Source organism: Barbatula barbatula (genome assembly GCF_947034865.1).
Source record: "Barbatula barbatula genome assembly, chromosome: 12".
NCBI classification, from domain to species: Eukaryota; Metazoa; Chordata; class Actinopteri; order Cypriniformes; family Nemacheilidae; genus Barbatula; species Barbatula barbatula.
In genome coordinates this window covers 6,904,769-6,923,437 of record NC_136775.1, presented here as the reverse complement: position 1 = coordinate 6,923,437, position 18,669 = coordinate 6,904,769, and the positions used below count along the sequence as shown (strand labels likewise).

Below are 18,669 nucleotides of genomic sequence, written 5' to 3'. Positions count from 1 at the left end.
GACAATGCAACACTTCAGATCATTGACACGATAAACATCCGTGGTCTGACTTTTGGTGATGCATGACCGGCGATCAATTTCAGCAAATATGTTTCTATTGATGTACTCACGTGTCCTCATAATTGTTTACATAACAAGCACTTATTGTATCATTTGACTCTATTTTTTAAGAAAAGGAAATTGCATATCCCTCACAACAAACAGTTTTAGTAAAACCATGGTTTGTTTTCATAAGGGATGTCTTTAATTCTATGCAAATCAAAAGGTTTAAAGAATCGAGTAAGGCCATGCATCAAAATGTTCTACAAGAGGAAGTAACCGCCTGCTGTTTGTTTCCAAATCCTGTTGTGTGTGTGTTTATGAAAATCGAAACCTCAATGTTTCACCCACCTCCTTGACATGATGTTCAGAATTCAAACATCCCCCCGTAGTATGACTAACTGTGCAACATCACAGGAAATAATAACTGTTAAGAAAGCAGGGCCTACACAAACATGCAACAAATAAACCAAAACCAACAACTGACAACCCCTACGCCACCAAGCCTCTGCGATCGAGCTGTGTCAAGTTTTACGGCCACAAAAGAGGTTAAATGGAATGATAAGACTGCCAGCTACATCCTGTTCCCAAAAAACACCAGGAAACCCCAGCAGTAGCTGCAGCTCGGTTTGATGATAATGTCATCAGTGCGCACATGGGGCTGAATGCTAATGAAGCATAATTCACTGTGATAGTGCTGAAGATAGTCTAAAGACAATGGCTTTATCATTGGAAATTTCTGTTGCCATATTCAGTCATGCCTTTGTCTCAATCTTGCCTGGTCTCCTCAGATAAACACCAACAAGTGAATTCTGTGAGCCGATGCAGTAGAGGTAAAAAAAGGGTGAGAATACAGACACTGCAAGTTGTTTAAAGAATATAAACTAGTGGCCAAAAGTTATGTCAAGGTTGAATATTTGCACAACTATTTGCTTTTAATGCCTCCTCAAGTCATTTTAAATCTGTATGATTTCTTATACAGAACACAAAAGAAGATATTTTGAAGAATGTTGGTAACCAAACACCGGCGGGACCCATCGACTTGCATTGGTTTCGTGTCCATACAATAGAAGTCAATGGGTACTGCCATTTTTCAGTTACCAACATTCATGAAATATCTTCTTTTGTGTTCTACTGAGGAGGTCAAACAGGTTTGAAATGACAAGAGGGTAACGAAACAATTATGACAGCATTTTCATTTGTGGGTAAACTATCCTTTTAAATAATCAAAACATTTATGATACAAAATGGACAAACACTAAATATTGGCAGAATGGCAAATATAGCATATCAAGGGAAATGGGATTTTTTTTTCATTTGTCTGTCAAGTATTCACAGAAGAGGTGGGTTTTAAGAAGTTTTTTGAAGGTTGTGAGAGATGTGGTTTGACTGGACCAATATAATCTGTTATTAATATTTGTTGATCTACTCTTTTGTTAATATTTTGTACTCATTATCCTGGGCCATGTCTTTAAACTTTGGACATGTGTTGTAATTTTTTTGTCAAGCCAAATTTGAGCTTCGCTTTTTAGGCAAAATGCACAAATGCAACACGCATACAAAATGAAAGCATCTTGAATGACATATTTGAATAATAAGTGAAAACGTCGGTTGCCAAAGTTGGACGTCACTTGCGTTCACTATTGTAAATCTGACAAGCAATTTCAAGAAAACACAAACAGTTGTAATCATGTCATTTTTGTGACACAAAATAGTTTGGGAATTTTTTTTTTAATTGGCTTATAGTGTCGAATGTACACCAAACATTTAAGAGTTTCAGTCATGAACTGCGACAAGTCAAAGTTCCCTTATTCATTTCCTGTGTTGCAAAAAACGATACGCAACATATTTCTGCTGCATACCAAAAATTATTGTCCAGAGGGGCGATGAGGACAATATTTATCTAGTTTTTCATTCGAACGTTTTCATTAAACAGAATTAAGTCCTGACAGATCCTCTTGCATCCCCGGGCCTCCTGTTACTCCAGAGGACTGGAAATGAAACCCTGCCGGTGGCACAACATCTCCCCCACAGTTTCCCAGAAAAGGATGACAACAGCAGCGTGGGTTAGCGGAATAACAGGATGCAAACTTTACACTTGTGGGCAGCGAATAGGACAAATGCCACTTCCAGCACCGGCTCGTATTCAGATGCGATTCAGTTAACTTGAGTGTAAATGCGATTGTGTGTTTTTGTCATCACACTGGCCAAAGGTGGCAGGTTTCATTTCTATCTGCCACATTGGTTTTGTTGTTGTTGGGTCTGTGTGATGTTTTATCTGTTGGGGATTTGGAGTTGTGGCTTTGCAAAACAACACAGGGATTTCTTAATACGTGTGTGAGAGCGTGTAGGAGTGTGAATGAGTGTGTGCGCTTACTTTCACCGAGGCTCAAGGTCTTTGATTATTTTGCAGTTGTCTGATAACAACAGCCGTGACATCATCAAAGCAGATAGAATTGGTCTCTAGCAAAACTGCTATGACATCATGTCAGAGATATTAATGAGGAAACGATAACAGATAATCTCTGACACAAAAACAAAACCGGGTTTCTCCTGTCATAACAACATCTTATTGACATTTAGTGTTCTTTTAGCAAATGCTGTTATCATAAGTGACCTACAAATGAAACAGCATTTGAAGGAAAGTACACCCAAAAATAAAAATTCTGTCATCATTTATTCACCCTCATGTCGTTCAAACCTGTCTACATGACTCTTTCTTAGATAGACATTTTGAGTGGTGTTATGTACATACGATGGAAGTCAACGGAGGCCAATGTTGTTTGGTCATACCAACATTCTTCTAAATATCTTCTTTCGTGTTCTGCAGAAGAAAGAAAGTCATATAGGTTTGGAATGACATTAGGGTGAGTAAATAATGAAGGAGTCTAAATGCACATCCTTGTCTGTCCTCGTGCACCACAGACTCTGTGTCCTCCGTTTAGTAACATCAGTAGAACTGAGCCTTTGATGCGGTCAAAACATATTTGTTTGCAGACCAATTTGTGCAAGCGTGTGCGTGTGTTACACTGCCACCCCACTGTTCATCCTGACATCTGTGAGTCAATTAGCTGTCTAAAGAGAAAACAACCCCCTCTCCACCTCACGCAAGAACATCGAGGGCATGCTGCACAACTAGCCCGCCCCGAGAGGCTACGTGTGTGCGCGAGCCGGTGTGCACCGGTGGGGGGAGGGGCGTGTATTGTTGGGGGAGGGTAATAGGGTTGAGTGTCAAGAATGTGGCTCTTGGCTTGTTCTTTTGTATGTTTTGGTGAATTTGGCACGTCACACTCGTACAACTCGTGAAACCAGCTAAACCCTCTGATTTTCTAAAATGGCAAAGGGCAGGTTGGAAAATAAAGTTCACGCCGTCCAAACACATGGAAACAAACTTTTTATGCACATCCATGCATACGAAAACACGCATTTCTTGCAGCTCAGCGTGTGGTTTCCAGCATATCTGGTTTACTGCGTCCCACATTCCCATCTTCTCCCCGATGCCCTTAGCATCCTTAAGCTCTGCTGTGGAAATACGCCTAAGTGGCTCTGCTAATTATTAAAGAAGCGCCACCTCATTAACTGGGCTAGGGGCTAATAAAAGATTCATGTTGCAATCTAAGCGTCACTGCGCTCTCTCATTCTCTCTCCCACCTCGTCTCATCTCGCCAAGGATTCTCACACAAGAATTTATCTGTTATCTATACAGGTCGCTCAGTGGAACCGGAGTGCCAGCCATTGTGAGTTATGGCTATATTCACAGTGCATTTAGATTTAAGGTTGACAATAGACTGCAATATAATTATCGGGTCATTCTATATAACAGGTGCCATTTATGTCTCTAACATAGATATGTGGGAAAAAAAACTTTGTAGAATGAACATTTAACAGCAACTTTTTGTTAGGCCTGCTCCAAGCACTAAACTACAGCAAAAATATTACATTCACATCAATGGTCGATAATAACGTTTATTGTAAGCTTGCGAGCGTGTTCTCTTTAATCACAAATGTTTGTTCAATGTTTTATCCTTATTTTTTTTGGTCTAAAATGATTTTGAAACTTCATAGTTATGATTCTTGGTGTGAACAGGGCTTCACTACACATCTTTTAACTTACCACTTAAAAGACAAAAAGCAGGAACTTTAAGATAAGTAAGACTTTGTCTCATTATTTTGTATTAGCAAAAATAATTTATTTTATATTCTACATATTTGCTGGATTTGTTTTCATCTGGATTTTCTAAAATGCAAGGCTCCAGTTTAATATAGAGACAATGAATCACTTCCGCTTTCATTATTTACGTTATAATAGTAATTTTATTATTTATTATAATAGTTTTTTGAATCGTATATACAATATTTATTTAGCATTTTCATTCAGTTACAAATGTTGGTTGTAAGTTGTTTGTATGATGTTTAAAAACTGGAAAACGAAGTTCTACTGGACCAGCCTTGGACAAGCATTGTCTACAGTGACCATTTTATTTAAAGGCAAAATAAGATGGAAAAGAAACACAATCTTCAAAATGACGCAAAATATTCAAGCTCAGCTATTTTATATGATGAGATTTAAATCATAGCCTTGAAAAACAATCTCACTATCTGTCAGTAAAAGGCTCTTTTCTATTACGCAGAAATGTTTGTATAAAGTAAAGCTTTTTATACATGATGGGTAGAAACTGTGAATCTTAAATGTCATCCTTACACCTTGTATGCAAATCCTGCTTTCATAGCTCAAAAAGTCAGTAACGAAAATCCTCTGGAAAATACCCAGAGTTTCATAATCCCTGAATGACACGAGAAGATCACCAAATGCGTTGAGGCATTAAGCACATGCAGATAATATCTGTTTTGTTTGGTCTTTGGAATAAACGTGGTCTTGTCATAGCCAAATATGTATGGGGGTTCCCAAAGAATCACAGCCTTCTTCCTAATAATTCACTATTTAAAGTTATCATTTTACTCTCTGGTAACTGTGATTCCCTTTTTTGACTTTACCCTTAATCTGTATTTTTTGTTGTGTATACACATCTGATACATTTTTACAAAGTACTTCCGATGTCTATTTGCAGCACAAGTAGCCAAGCTGGAATTAATAGTTGTTTGTAATAAAAGTGCTAACCTTTTTTATGCAACCGTAAGCAGATGTCAGGAAAGAATATTGCTTAATGTTCAATAAATAATATTTTCCCACTTACAGTAACCACAAAATACAATTCAAATGAGTGGTTTACCGTATATGAGTGGTATGCAGTATTTTTAACTGCAGACTGTAACCCCAAACCTAAATACTTGATAACAGCCCTACAAACCTCTCATAGTAAGGTTGGAATTTATACTTCTAGTCTGAATCTGCAACACAGTCGAGCTGCAGTCTTGTTAATTACATTAAAATCATTACTATTGGACTATCTTTATGTTTTTCTGTGGGTTTGGCAGCCATTGAACAAATTTAGGCGTGATTGTCAACAATTGTTTTTAATTTCCTGAAAAGCAACTCTTTGGAATATATTGAAAGGACTAACAGTGATGATAACTGAGTAAATGCTAATGAGCAATATAGGTTCTTTCTCAAAATGTTTGTGGAACGTCAACGGAACCCTGTTGTATTTCCATTTCCATTCAATGTTTTCAATGTTTGTGCCAATAAAAAGAAATTGTGCTACAATAGAAATTCTAATAAAGGATGTTTATATGCAGTTCCTTGACTTGTTCAGGATATTTTGGTATACAGGCCAACCTATAGTGACATAACAGTGGTGTGTCATTGATTTCCTGTGCTGATGGATAGCCCTGTCTCCAGACCCATAAATAATCAAGACCACTATTAGATGTGGAGAACAGAGTAAACAGTGATGTGCTAACAGTGGAAAAAGGAACTTCTACACTATTGAGAAGCTCACTGAGCTGTATTTTAGATCTGTTTTTGGACAGTATACAGAAACGTGATTTTTGCTATTAATATCAGACTTTTAAAATCTGTTTTTTAATTCAATTATATCATATATTATTTAGGGTGTGACCCTTTAACCTTACATTTTTTTATTTTCTGACAACTTCCTAAACAAATATTTGTATCCAATAAATGAAAAATACATGCTTCTCGATAACCTTCAGTCAAATTAGCGTGTTCCTTATAAGTGACATATAAGGCAAAATTTGAAGCCCTGTTACCTATTCAGATGACGCTTTTTTGCTTGATAAATTCTTTTAAATGAACAAATTAACTCTTTAAACTGCACTGTCTCAAAAAGGGTTATAGGGTTGAACGAAACCACTACAAATCTACTAACCTCCTGAGGTTTACAATTCACATTTTATAAAAAAGTTTCACTGACCATTCCTTTAAAAAAGACTAAAGTAGACTAAAGTGGTAGTTTCACATGTTAAGCCACATTAAGCAGGATGTGTTACTCTCTAAATGGGATTTTGTTAAGTTGAACCTTGCTCTCGCTCCTTGCAACATGAAATCCCCCCATGCAGACCGAAAGACTCTTCCTCAGAAACTGTGTATCCACCCACTGTCCTCTCCCATGGCCCTGACTCACCACGTCCAACGTCCTCCACTTCCCTGCGATTGGGCGTTCTGTTCACTAAGAGGAAGCACTGCATGTATTTATAGACTTTTCTTCTATGAGAAGTCTGAACAACAACAAACCCCCACCCCCAAAGCCACATCACCACCAAAACATAAAGTTTGGGTGGCTTGTAGAAGAGTGCAGAATTTAGTTTCACAGATCAATGACAAGAAAATAATTTGGTTAGACCTTGTGAGGTGGTTTTGACAGCTAAGATGGAATTGGGCGATTTTAGTGAGATACATGTAAGTTCAGAGTAAATTGTCTGGTGCACTTCTAATTTAGAAACTATTTATTCACCCTTATATTGTTAAAAAATGTATATGACATTCTTTATTCGGTGGAACACAAAATTTGAGTACTGTCAGTGTTTTTCTTCTCCATACAATTGGAAGTCAGAATTGGAGGACAATGTTGTTTGGTTCCCAACAGTACTTTAAATATATTATTTTGTGTTCTGCATAAGAAAGAAAGTCTAACATATTTGGGTGAGTAAATGATAACAACATTTTCGTTTTGAGGGAACTATTCCTTCTCACCTAAACACATAGTGGCCAGAAGCGTAATTCCAAAATCGAAAAACAAATTGTACACAATTAAAATATATTCTTGCGATACTGTAATAGCAACAAACCTCGTCACTCAACTTCCTTCAAATGATTATCATACAAGGTCATGAATTTATCACGTAAGGTCATTAGTTTGAATTGAACCCATGACCTTACATGACAAACTGTGTGCACTTTGAGTGCACTGTAAGGGGCGGTGAATAATAGCATCTGCCAAATGAATAAATATACATGTGATTTTTTTCTCCTGTGCATAGTTTTGTCGGATGTATCGGTCCAGTAATCAGTGTTGACCATCTGGCTGCTGAACACTCAAGGCCGTGGGCACCCACAATACCTTCTGTCTAATCCCACCCCACTGTAAATACAAAAAGAGTCATGACTAACACACCCTATCAACAACAACACAAGATAGGACACAGATTCTTACAGGTCACATGGCACAGCTGCGATCACGGGCAAACATCCTGCAAAACTGTTCACACATTGCAACTGAAACAGATTGTTTTGCGTTAGCAAAACTGGGTCTGCAGGTGTTGAAACCAACCGGGGGAACATTTTCATGCTCAGATGTTCCTTTTAATATTGTTTAAAATAGACACAAATGTTGTCTACACAACTGTATAAAATGTAAGCTTAAGGAATAGTTCCACAAAAATTTAATTTCTGTTAAGTAGCTTACAAATTTACATCCAAATGTCAAGGAAGGGTATCCAACATCGCTGTTAAACGGTCAACATTGCAGATGGTGTTGCCGTCGTGATCTTCTGAGAACATAATTTCCTTAATTATCTGCGAATGCTCCAACAGACAGATTGGTGATTATGGGCCAACCTCTAAGCTATAGTAGGAAATGTTTGCTTGTGATGGCTCTAAAGCACTGAAATGAACACCTTCAATTGCCTGAGTCTTGAGTGGGTGGTAACATTCTTTATTTTGCTAAGTGTGTGTTAAGTCTCTGCACTTAGGAGAAGTTGATCTGTAGAGCACAAAGCATTATGGATATGCTCGGTCTTGGGGGAGGGTCCAGGCAAAAGGGGGAGGCTGCAAGATTCTCTGAAGCCCAGCAGGTGTGTTTCTGTTTTGGTGAAACTGTAGAAGGTCCTGCTGTCAGATATACAGCCATGGGAAAATGTGAACTATGCCTTATAATTGTGACGATGCGAATTACAGGGCCGGTCACAAGATAGAGGGTTGGTTTTGTTATGTTTTATTCTACATGTCTTATGATGCAGGATCTTATCCAAGATCTGTGTAAAAATAACCCAAATGGTTACTTCAAATGTCAAGAAATGATCAAACATGTCATGGAAGTCAACCACTGTGCTAAATCATATTCAAATGCAAAAGGGCAGAAGTTAAAATACAAACTTCATGATAATTTGTATGCACTTATAATGAGCCAACTCCCAACCAATAACCTCTCTGACCTGATGTGAACCTTTTGACATTCTTACTATTGTAATAGTTTTACTCACAGTTTATAGAAAAGTACATTCCAAAACACTGATGAAAACAATATCCCATCCCTTACTGAGAAACTGGATAAAAACAAATGGGCAAAAATAACATTGCACCAATATCCAGCTGCTCAACACTTGCGGGAAAGAAAGAGAGAAAGGTCATTCTGAAGCTAAATAAACAAGGTGGATGGAGAAGTGTTTCAGTAACTGGTTGTGGGGGGGGGGAGGAGGTAAGCAGGGCAAAGTGTATGAGTGACAAAACAACTCCTTTGTGGGTTATAGCAGTACACTGTAAAACGTCAGTTTTAAATGTCTACATTGAATTAAATTGGGTCATTTAAACATACTTTTGTGAATTCTGCCAAATTGCATTTACATTTATTCATTTAGCAGATTATTCTATCCGAAGCGACTTAGAAACTTAAAACAAGTCAAAATTTGGTTAAAGTCATGTAAAAACGTTTAAAAATGTAACAGAAAAGCTTAAAATGACTAAGATAAATTATTTGTAAATTTATGGTAGCTTTTATCCAAAGCAATTTACAGAACACTTTTATCCAAAGCAACTTTCAAAGGAAAGAGTTAAAAAAAGTAAACAATTTGGTTCAAGTCGGGTAAAAACCCTTTTAAAATGTTATAGAAACGTGAACAAAAAAAACATGTATAAAATGAATAAGAAGATTCTAGTTTAATTTTAAATTAAAGGTAGCTTTTATCCAAAGCGAATTACAAAATAGAGAATAATTAAGGTAACATGCTGCTTTTTATGCATTCTGACTTCTTTACACTGTTAATCGTGCTGGCTTTTCAAGCTTAACATGGTCAACTTGTCGAGTTGAACGAATGACGTAGTATTTCTGTGCTCGATTCACTTCGAGGGTTTGTACAGGTTTCAGAAAGTTTTTTTGAACATGGATTCCCTTTTCGTAACTAGAGTTCTTAGTCCCTCATTGGACAATTCTCCCGGAAAAGCACGCCCACAACTCATCCAGCAAGCGAAAGGGCACGCGCGCGTGAAAGAAAGAGCACGCCAATCAATGCCACTTCACTCGGCATTAGCTGTGTTTGTATGCTCACTGCATTTCGGTGATGAATGGTATATAAACTGATATACCGCTGGATTTGGATAGATGGCGTGGTGAAATATGCCGTCAAACTAATTCACATGTCCGTGTTTTGTTGGCAATCGGTGTGTACATGCATAATGTAAACAACACAAACTTACATTGAATCAATGCAAATATGTATTGTGGGCTAGTGCTGTAGTTCCGCCCCCCCTGCACACCTCCAGGCGCTTGTCTTTTTCCAGAAATAATAGTACTCTTCGAAGATACGACGTATGCAATACTAGTTTATAGTTACACAAGATTGATATGAGATAGGCAGAAACTGCGATCTTTAAAGCTTAGCATCCGTTTAACAAAGAGTAACAATAATAACCAATTTTAGTTAAATTAAAGTAGTTTACCTTCAAAATTAAAATGCTGTCATCATTTACACACCCTCTTGTCAATATCAGACCTGTAAGACTTTCTTTCTTCCGCAGAACATAAGAGAAGGTATTTTGAAGAATGTTGCTAACAGCCCCACATGCACCTGCATTGGTTTTGTGTCCATACAATAGAAGTGAATGGGGGGCTGTGCTGTTCTCTTACCAACATTTTTCAAAAAATATCTTCCTTCGTGTTCTGCATTGGAAAGAAAGTCATTCAGGTTTGAAGTGACAAGAGGGCGTGCAAATGATGACAGAATTTTCATTTCGAAGGTGAACTACTCCTTAAATCAGAAAAATTTAATTAAATTTCAAGTTTAATTCTATCATGATTATCATGCCCCATGTGACATTGTAAACCCATATAACTTAATCTCTTCTGTAGTTTTGGAACAACTTAAATGTGTTACTGTGGCTCACCGGTGAAGCATTGTATTATAGCTGCATAGGGTTGTGGTTTTATTTCAAGGAACACATATACAAATAAAATGTATACCTTGAAAACTTTGGGGAAAACTATTAATGACGTGAATATGGTTTAATAATTTCTTGATGACGATTTTTCAATCTGACACACATCTGACTCATTATTAACTGTAAATAGTCTTTCCTGAGTTCTGTGGCAAGCGGTTCTTGGTGGCAGCTGGCTGGCCCCTCCTCCAGCTCCTGACTCTTTGCTAATCAGGTGTGGGGGAGGACGAGCCCGCGGCGGGCCAGACACGCACACTGTACAAACACATCAGCAAACTAGGTGTCTATAAGCTGAGCGCTAAACCATTAAGTTAGGGATGTGGTGATATCCACAGGCATGTCTTCTTGCTTCGGCTAAATCATATGTTTGCGTGTCAATAGACATTAATCCTTCATGTCTATCTACATCTACACCCTTGTAGAGCTGTGACGCTGTGGCTAAATAAGCAACTCCCACACCTGAATTCTTAATTGACCGTGTATAACTGCCCTGCGGACTGTATTATGTCTTTTACACAAGTAAAACTTTGAAAACAGTGAAAACAGTTCTCACAGAAACATTGATTAAATAATAATTAATAAATGTATCGATTGAATTCATTGTACGTCGCTATGGATAAAAGCGTTTGCAAAATGCATGAATTTAAATGTTGACACCATTAACCCAACACTCATGCTGGTCATTTTAAACATAGGACATATACCATTGATAATCTTCTATGCATCTCTCAATCCTTGACATGAACCATTAAGAACCAGATGCTCCTTCTGGAGAACAACATCAGTGCTGTTCCGTCTAATAGATACATTGTAGTAAGGCCAGATTGGAATGTTTATGTGAACAAAAATCACTTTGTTCTAATCATAATCACTCATCTTTGACCCATCATGTGAAATGAATATGACTTATTTTCCAAACCTCCTCACACCACAAATTCGGCCTTAACACTTTGGAACATCATGCTGTTTAAGGTGCCAACAGATTATCATACAAATCACACCCAAGGTCTTGGCAATAACCCAAAACAAAGGCAGCAGAATTGAGATGTTAATTTGCCAAGAGATAATGCACTTTAGAGGTGTGATCCTCTGCTTTGACCAGTGCTGACCTTTGGGTAAACAGAGAGCATTGTGACAAAACAGAGAATGTTGATTCCCCGTTCTTCCAAACAGACAGCCCAGTGTTGTTGTGCTCATGCAAGTAATCGTGACCTGAACTTTGGATCTTGCCGTGTTATACCACAGCAATTGACAAACCCAGTCTCTACTGACCCATCATTTGCTTGTTGCTTGGTGTTGTGTATAATGATCTGAAACTCACAATATAGTGCAGATGCAGTCCAGTGGCCCAGAATAGCACCAGCATTCCATTCCCCTCCCCTCTCTCTCCAGCAAAGACACGGCACAGCAGAACGCTGGGTCACATGGACTGCCACAGAGCCGGCGGATCACACTCGTTCGAATGTATAAACACTGACCAAAACACAAACAGTCAAAGAGAATAACAACAACATGTAACAGACATCAGAACAGAACAGACGGAGCATTGTGACTTTTTAATCCAATACAGTAGATACGTTTGTTAATTGATCTAGAATAAAATAATACTGGATATAAATGAATCTACTTCATCTATCTATCTATGCATCAATATCTAAGTGTGCTTTACTAGCATGATGATATATAGATTCATATTGCCAGTATGCAAACAAACAAAAAGAAAGATAATTGTAGTTATAAAATAAAATAAAGTGTGATGTACTAAGTGGTTTAAAATACACGAACCCTCTCTCTTCTCTCAACAGGTAGTGGTCTAGCTTTTGTTGAAACTAGTCACTTTGTATTAGCACCTATCGCGCTATTGCTCTTTTATGACATATCGCTTATTGCTCCCCGAATTCTTTGTAAGTCGCTTTGGATAAAAGCGTCTGTTAAATGACTAAATGTAAATATATATCAATACATAACAACAGAAATAAAGTATAGTTAAATAAACATTTAAGTAGCAGAATAGAGTAATATACAGTAATATAATGTTATGCACATATTGGAAACATCAGGTCAGGGCAGATTCATAGTTTTCTCTTTTGTTATGTTGCTGTCCTTGTGTTCTCCTAACAGATACGGCGGTTTCTGTTTGTTTGACAGACTTTCAAACGTCTGGTTTATGGACTTGATTCATCCATAAAACACGGTCCGTGTATTCTGTGCATAGGAAGTGTAGTTACGTCTACATTTTGTTGAGATCACAGTGTGGACACAGTCGTTGTCTCTGTCTGTCTACAAAGCTTTACGCTACAAAAAACGGTTAACAATAGCTTACTTCTAACAAAAACTATGTGAACACATGCGTACGATCCTAAATGTCTTGAATTAAATGTCTAATAAAAAAGCTTTACATGATATAGGCCTGTAGCGTTTTCGCCAAAACCCCCATGAGAAAAACGTATCTGTCTGTCCATATTTATTGACTATACATAAGAGGTCATATTGCCCATAAGCTTAACATAACATACGCAACTTAAGAGAGGGATTTCCTGTTCGCTTTAAAGCATAGACGAAAAAACATCAACCACAAACTGTGGACAGAAATTGGCCAGTGTTTGACAGAAGCCGCTAGGGGTTTCTATACACGCTGATATTAAGAAGCGGGGCCAATGGCAACAAAGGATACGAACGAGCGATGGCTCCACCTCTCCGCCTATTTCTCATATATATAAGCCTGGAGTTGACCCAGAAAACACACAGACCCGTGAGAAGATCGTGAGCTGCGCTCTTTTGTGCCTGGAGTATGACGCTTCGCCTCACGGAATATAAACTGTAACTCTTCGGCTTTGGCTTTGTCGGATAAAGCTCATTTTCCTGCCGCGGTGGAGTCACTGAGCTGTGCGCGCACAGGACACTGAGGTAAGACGTTTCAGCGACGCGTTGAGAAACTCAACGGCCGCGTCTTAATACGCCGCGCGCTTCCTTTGCGGACGGTGTTTTCGCGCTCGAGCGTTTTTGGCAATCGTCGACGAGTGCAGCACTTGGGGATTTGGATCGCGCGTGCGAGTATTGAAACGCTGTCTATGTAGGGAGCTCGATAGGATTTGGGACACGGCGTTTAAGGGCTCGGTGTGGTAGATCCATTGTTTGCTTCGCTGCATGGTGACTTTCTTTAGGTCTCTGTTGTGGATTTAGGTTTGTGCGAGCTAGGCATGAAGTCTAATATATGCGTGCGTTTCTTTTCTTGTTGGAATTAAGACGCGTTTTCGGTGTTTTCATTTATTTATACAGCAGTTTAAAATACGTATAACGTATATAAGGCGTGCGATATGTATGAACAGTTCAAGTCTTAGACTGATACGCGGTTTAGGCTATTTAATTATGTTGTTTGCATGATAACCATTGAGTCTAAAGATGTAGTACTGTTTGGGTGGGCAGTCAGGTGGGCTTTTCCTTCTAAAGCACTGCTTTTTCTTTAGGGATGTAGTGGTGTTATTGTTTCTGTTAAACTGCTTAGAAAACTTGCTCACCATTGTATTTATAACTTCTGGACCACATTAAGATCGCAACCGCTTCCTCTTAAATTAGGGAGGACAAAAGTGAATTTACTTTGTTTTTCCCATCAATCAAATTCTGAATCTGAACCTCTTGCAGATTATATGGCAGAACACATGATGATGCCAATGAACCACGGTCAGGGAAACGGAAGTCTACACGCCTACCGGATGGGCATGAATGGAGGCCTGCAGGCGGGCCCCCAGCAGCACGGACCCCAGGCCGGCCTCAGGGCGATGCCTAACGGACAGATGATGCACTATGGAGCGGGGCCTCAGGGAAACATGGATGCCGCCATGCGTCAACGGCCCAACATGGTCGGACCTATGAATGGACAGATGGGTCATCACCAAATGCAGTCGGCTAACATGATGTTTAACAATCAGCAGCCTCAGCAGCATCACATTCAACAGCATCAACAGCACCACCACATGCATCAGACGCCGCAACAGCCGCAGCCCCCGCAGCAGCAACAGTACGTGAGTGGTGGTCTCACATCCCAACAGCTCATGGCCAGCATGCACCTTCAGAAACTCAACACCCAGTACCACGGACACCCGCTTGGACACATGGCCGGCAACCACATGGCCAACAGTGCGCAGTTTCGCGTGGGTCAGGCCCAGCTTACCAACATGCAACACATGTCTGGACCTGCTCTCAGTTTAAACGGTATGGACGCAGACTTGATCGATGAGGAGGTTTTGACGTCGCTGGTCATGGAGCTAGGGTTGGATAGGGTGCAAGAACTTCCCGAACTGTTTTTGGGACAAAACGAGTTTGACTTTATTTCTGACTTTGTGAGCAAACAGCAGCCGAGTACAGTTAGCTGCTGAGCCCGATTTGAACGGACGATTGGGAGGCGATATGGGCCGAAAGAGAGTGATGTTACTCTTTTGACGCTGTAGTTTTGTGACCACGGTCACCAGAGAGCTGTGATGGCTTTCTTTGGACAGATATGTGTGGTCCGGCTCCTGTAAGAGGATGACAGTTCTGGTTCTTTCTTGCTGGAACCTTAAACCGTGTTCCAATGGTGAATGTAACAACATTTCAGGACTGTGAACTTGGTGCAATGTAAAGACACTCAACACATATTTGTTATCAGTGCAGTTTTACATTTAAAAATTGTATTTATTTATTGCTTTATCAGACGTGTTAACATTGAGCAAAGTAGCGATGACGTCTTTTAGAATGTGTGGCTTATAGGAAATGCTCAATTTATCCAGGGTACTGATTATTTGGACCCTAAGCTTCATTCGTCCGACAGCTGTGTGATCCAAAACTGTAAGTCTAACGTTTTGGTGGACGGATGATGTTTACCATTTTTGACCAGTTTACCATTTAGTAACCCTAAACCACTGCTTGCTCACTTGCTCGATAGTGGGAAACGCCTCTATCTTTGTCTGAGCTTTAGAGTTGCCTTAAATCAAGTTGCTTTTATTTATTTGTCCCTCATTGCCTCCTTCCCCTGGTCTATGGTCCAGGAGGGCTCAAATCTGTGTGTGATTTGTTAATAAAGATGGCCAAGTTTTATCTCTGGCCTAATTTTTCATCAATCTCTGAAACCTCTTTGTATGTCATTCCAAACCTGTATGACCAATCGTAAGACATTTTGAAGAATGTTGGTAACCAAATGATCCTGCCTCCATTGACTCCAATGTCTGAGTACAAAACCACAGAGACGTTTCTCAAAATGTCTTATTTTGTATTCCACAGAAGAAAAAGCCATATACAGGTTTCAAACAAATTTAAGGGTGATGACAGCTATTTACATTTAAGAATTTGGAAGTCGCTTTTATCAATAGTGACTTACATTGCATGATACTATACATTTGTTTTCGAGTATGTACAATTGCTGGGATCGAAACCATGACCTTGGCGTTGCTAACATCACGCTCGAACCACTGAGTTTTTCTCGGAGTTGAAAACTATAATTCCCACAACATAATTTGTATAGATTATTAAAACATATACTCTGCAATCTTCTAGTCCCAACAAACAACCTTCCTTGGTTAAAACGAGACATTATCTTTCAGTTATAATAGGGAATTAAAGAACTACACATTCATATAGCTATTTCATTCTTTTTGTTGCCAGAGTAGAGAATCCTAACTGCTGTGATCAAGCGCAAACCTTTCACCCACATGCATGAAATAAAGGTGTGTACAGAGGAGGTAATGGAAACCGTCCAGGTTAATCTGTGCTTACATTGACAATACACAGGTTTACACCATCCCTGGGCCTGAGGTAATTGTCCTGGGAATGGAGGGCAAAGTGTTGTCCATTTACGGACATGCTATGATGAGGGGTTTCTGGAAGGGGGGAGGGCTGAAGATTGCAGCGACAAGCCGTTAACGCTCCACTGTCACTTCCTGTTCCTCCTCAGCTAAGAAAGGTTGCTAAATAGTAAGACTTCGTACCTAGTAACAGATTTCTCTCCGATTGCAATGGTCTTGAAATGAGAGTAAGTCTTTATAGTAGAATCTATAATGGTTGTGAGGGGTGAGGTTGCAAAAGCGCAGACACGAACACAGTCAATAACATCTGTTTGTTTAGAAACTGCACTGGTTGTGTTGAGTTGACTCTTCAGAAATTGGAAGATCCCTTATCGTGGCTATATGTTGAGGTGAACCCTAGCTGTCGAGTTTCAAACCTGTAAGTATCAATGTTGTTTGTGGTCACATTGAAGTGTAGATTCCCAATGAGGACCCCGGAATGTCTTCAGTTTCTCTTTAATCTGTCCAGCTTCAAGTGTGGATACAGCTCCATTTTCTGCATTTAGGTTTTTTTATATGTATTTGGAGCAATAAACACATTTTCAAAATGAATGTGCACGTGGGTAATTCACATGGCCATAAAAATATTTAGTTTGCGTCCATGGACATTTTGATCACCATTAAGCTGTTAGGTTAAAAATGATGTGCGCACATTATGGCTCTTCAAATAAACACTTGGAGAAACATCTGCATTAAATTATCATGGTAATAAAACCTGGTATTGGCTAAATTGTAAAAACTGTCAACCTGTTATGTTTCTGGAGGCAAACATTTAATAATATTCCCGACAAATATAAAGACAACTGCTTCACAGAATGATGTTAAATTCTGCTAACTAGTTGTAAACAAGTAAGCCTGAGATGTTTCAAATGACAACCCCAACTTTAAAGACCGTGACAGCTCAAAAGAGAAACATTACATGCTTTTGAATTGAACGGTGGGGGTTTTCTGAATCACTAATCTCTCATCTTCTCTGGGGAATTTAGCTGTCCTTTCAAATGTCACAATTTAACACACCCATGGAAGATACATATGTGTGTGTGTGTGTGCAACAGGGAGACGGTAGGTGTGTATGGTTATTGCTCTTATTGAACACACGACTATTGTTTCGAGGAGAACAGTATGCCATGGATCGTCTATGGGCGTCCTCAGATAACACCACTAATCCACAGGGTGTCTGTTAGATAAACTGGGTGTGGACAATTCTTACTTTCAGTTCTTAGCTGATTGTCGTTGCATGAAGAATAAAAGAATTAAACATTGCATTCATTTTCATCATTTCGCATAATTATGTGTCATATTGTTACACTGGATTTGTGTTTAAGAGATTGTTGTTTGTCCTGTCAGACTCAAATCTTCCTTTAAGAAACAAGACTAGACATACGCTAAGCAGGGTGTGACAGGAGACATTTACTGTTGACTGTTTTTTGCTCTCTCTTTCTCTCACTCAGAGGCCACCCGCAATAATCTCTAAACACACACCTACTGTTATTTTTGTGTTTGCTCTCTGAATTGTCAATTCACTACAATTAGCAAATGACAAGGTCATAAAAATTCTTGTTTAAAAGAGCGAGCCAATTACTGAAACTGAGAAGGGGAGTCTGGGAAATCCTGTGCAGGGTTTTACCCAGGAGCCTAGCAGGATTACGGAGACCACCCCTCTCTCGGCATATCACACGCTCAGCAATTTCTCTTTCTTACACAGCTTTCCTGACAACCGTTTAAGGCTGAAGGGTTGAGTAATTCAAGCCTGTCTCTAAAAAGAGAAGTTAGCCCTTATTCTCAGAAATATCTCTGCATGAACAGTCAGTTTACTATAGTGAACCGTTTTAATAAACGCTGACAAAACACAAAAACAAGGGTTCAACTGTAAAGTAAATTACTGTAGTAAAATTCTAAAAATGGTGATACAAAAGGTTCACAGCCATAGAAGGACCATTTGTTGCTTTTCCAAAGAACCACAAAGTGAAGTTTTCTTATGAGAATCACTCCTTTCTTCCTTTTTTATAATCTTATGAATATTATTTGCGCATTAAAGAAACTTGCGAAACATTAAGGTTCATCTGATGTTAACATTTTTTTTTTGTTGCAAAAAATTGTTGTTCTATGGCATTTCTATGACAACCCTTAAGTTGTCCCAAACCTGTATGCATTTCTGTGTTCGGTTAAACACAAAGAAAGATATTTGGAAGAATGTTAGCAGCCGACAGTTCTAGCGTATTTTTTAACTACTATAGTAGATAT

At 39.0% G+C, this 18,669-nt stretch overlaps 1 protein-coding gene across 1 annotated transcript; it reads left to right on the top strand.

Moving 5' to 3' along the window:
- The first annotated feature begins 13,259 nt into the window (after positions 1-13,259).
- Positions 13,260-16,969, top strand: cited4b (Cbp/p300-interacting transactivator, with Glu/Asp-rich carboxy-terminal domain, 4b). The gene is made up of 2 exons (XM_079469661.1): positions 13,260-13,516; positions 14,252-16,969. The coding sequence occupies exon 2, from the start codon at positions 14,257-14,259 to the stop codon at positions 14,983-14,985; it is 729 nt and encodes a 242-aa protein (XP_079325787.1). The 5' UTR covers positions 13,260-13,516; positions 14,252-14,256; the 3' UTR covers positions 14,986-16,969.
- The last annotated feature ends 1,700 nt before the right edge of the window (positions 16,970-18,669 follow it).

Bases quoted from the DNA above. Each gene is read 5' to 3' on its own strand.
- cited4b (XM_079469661.1), top strand. From the start codon at position 14,257: ATGGCAGAACACATGATGATGCCAATGAACCACGGTCAGGGAAACGGA.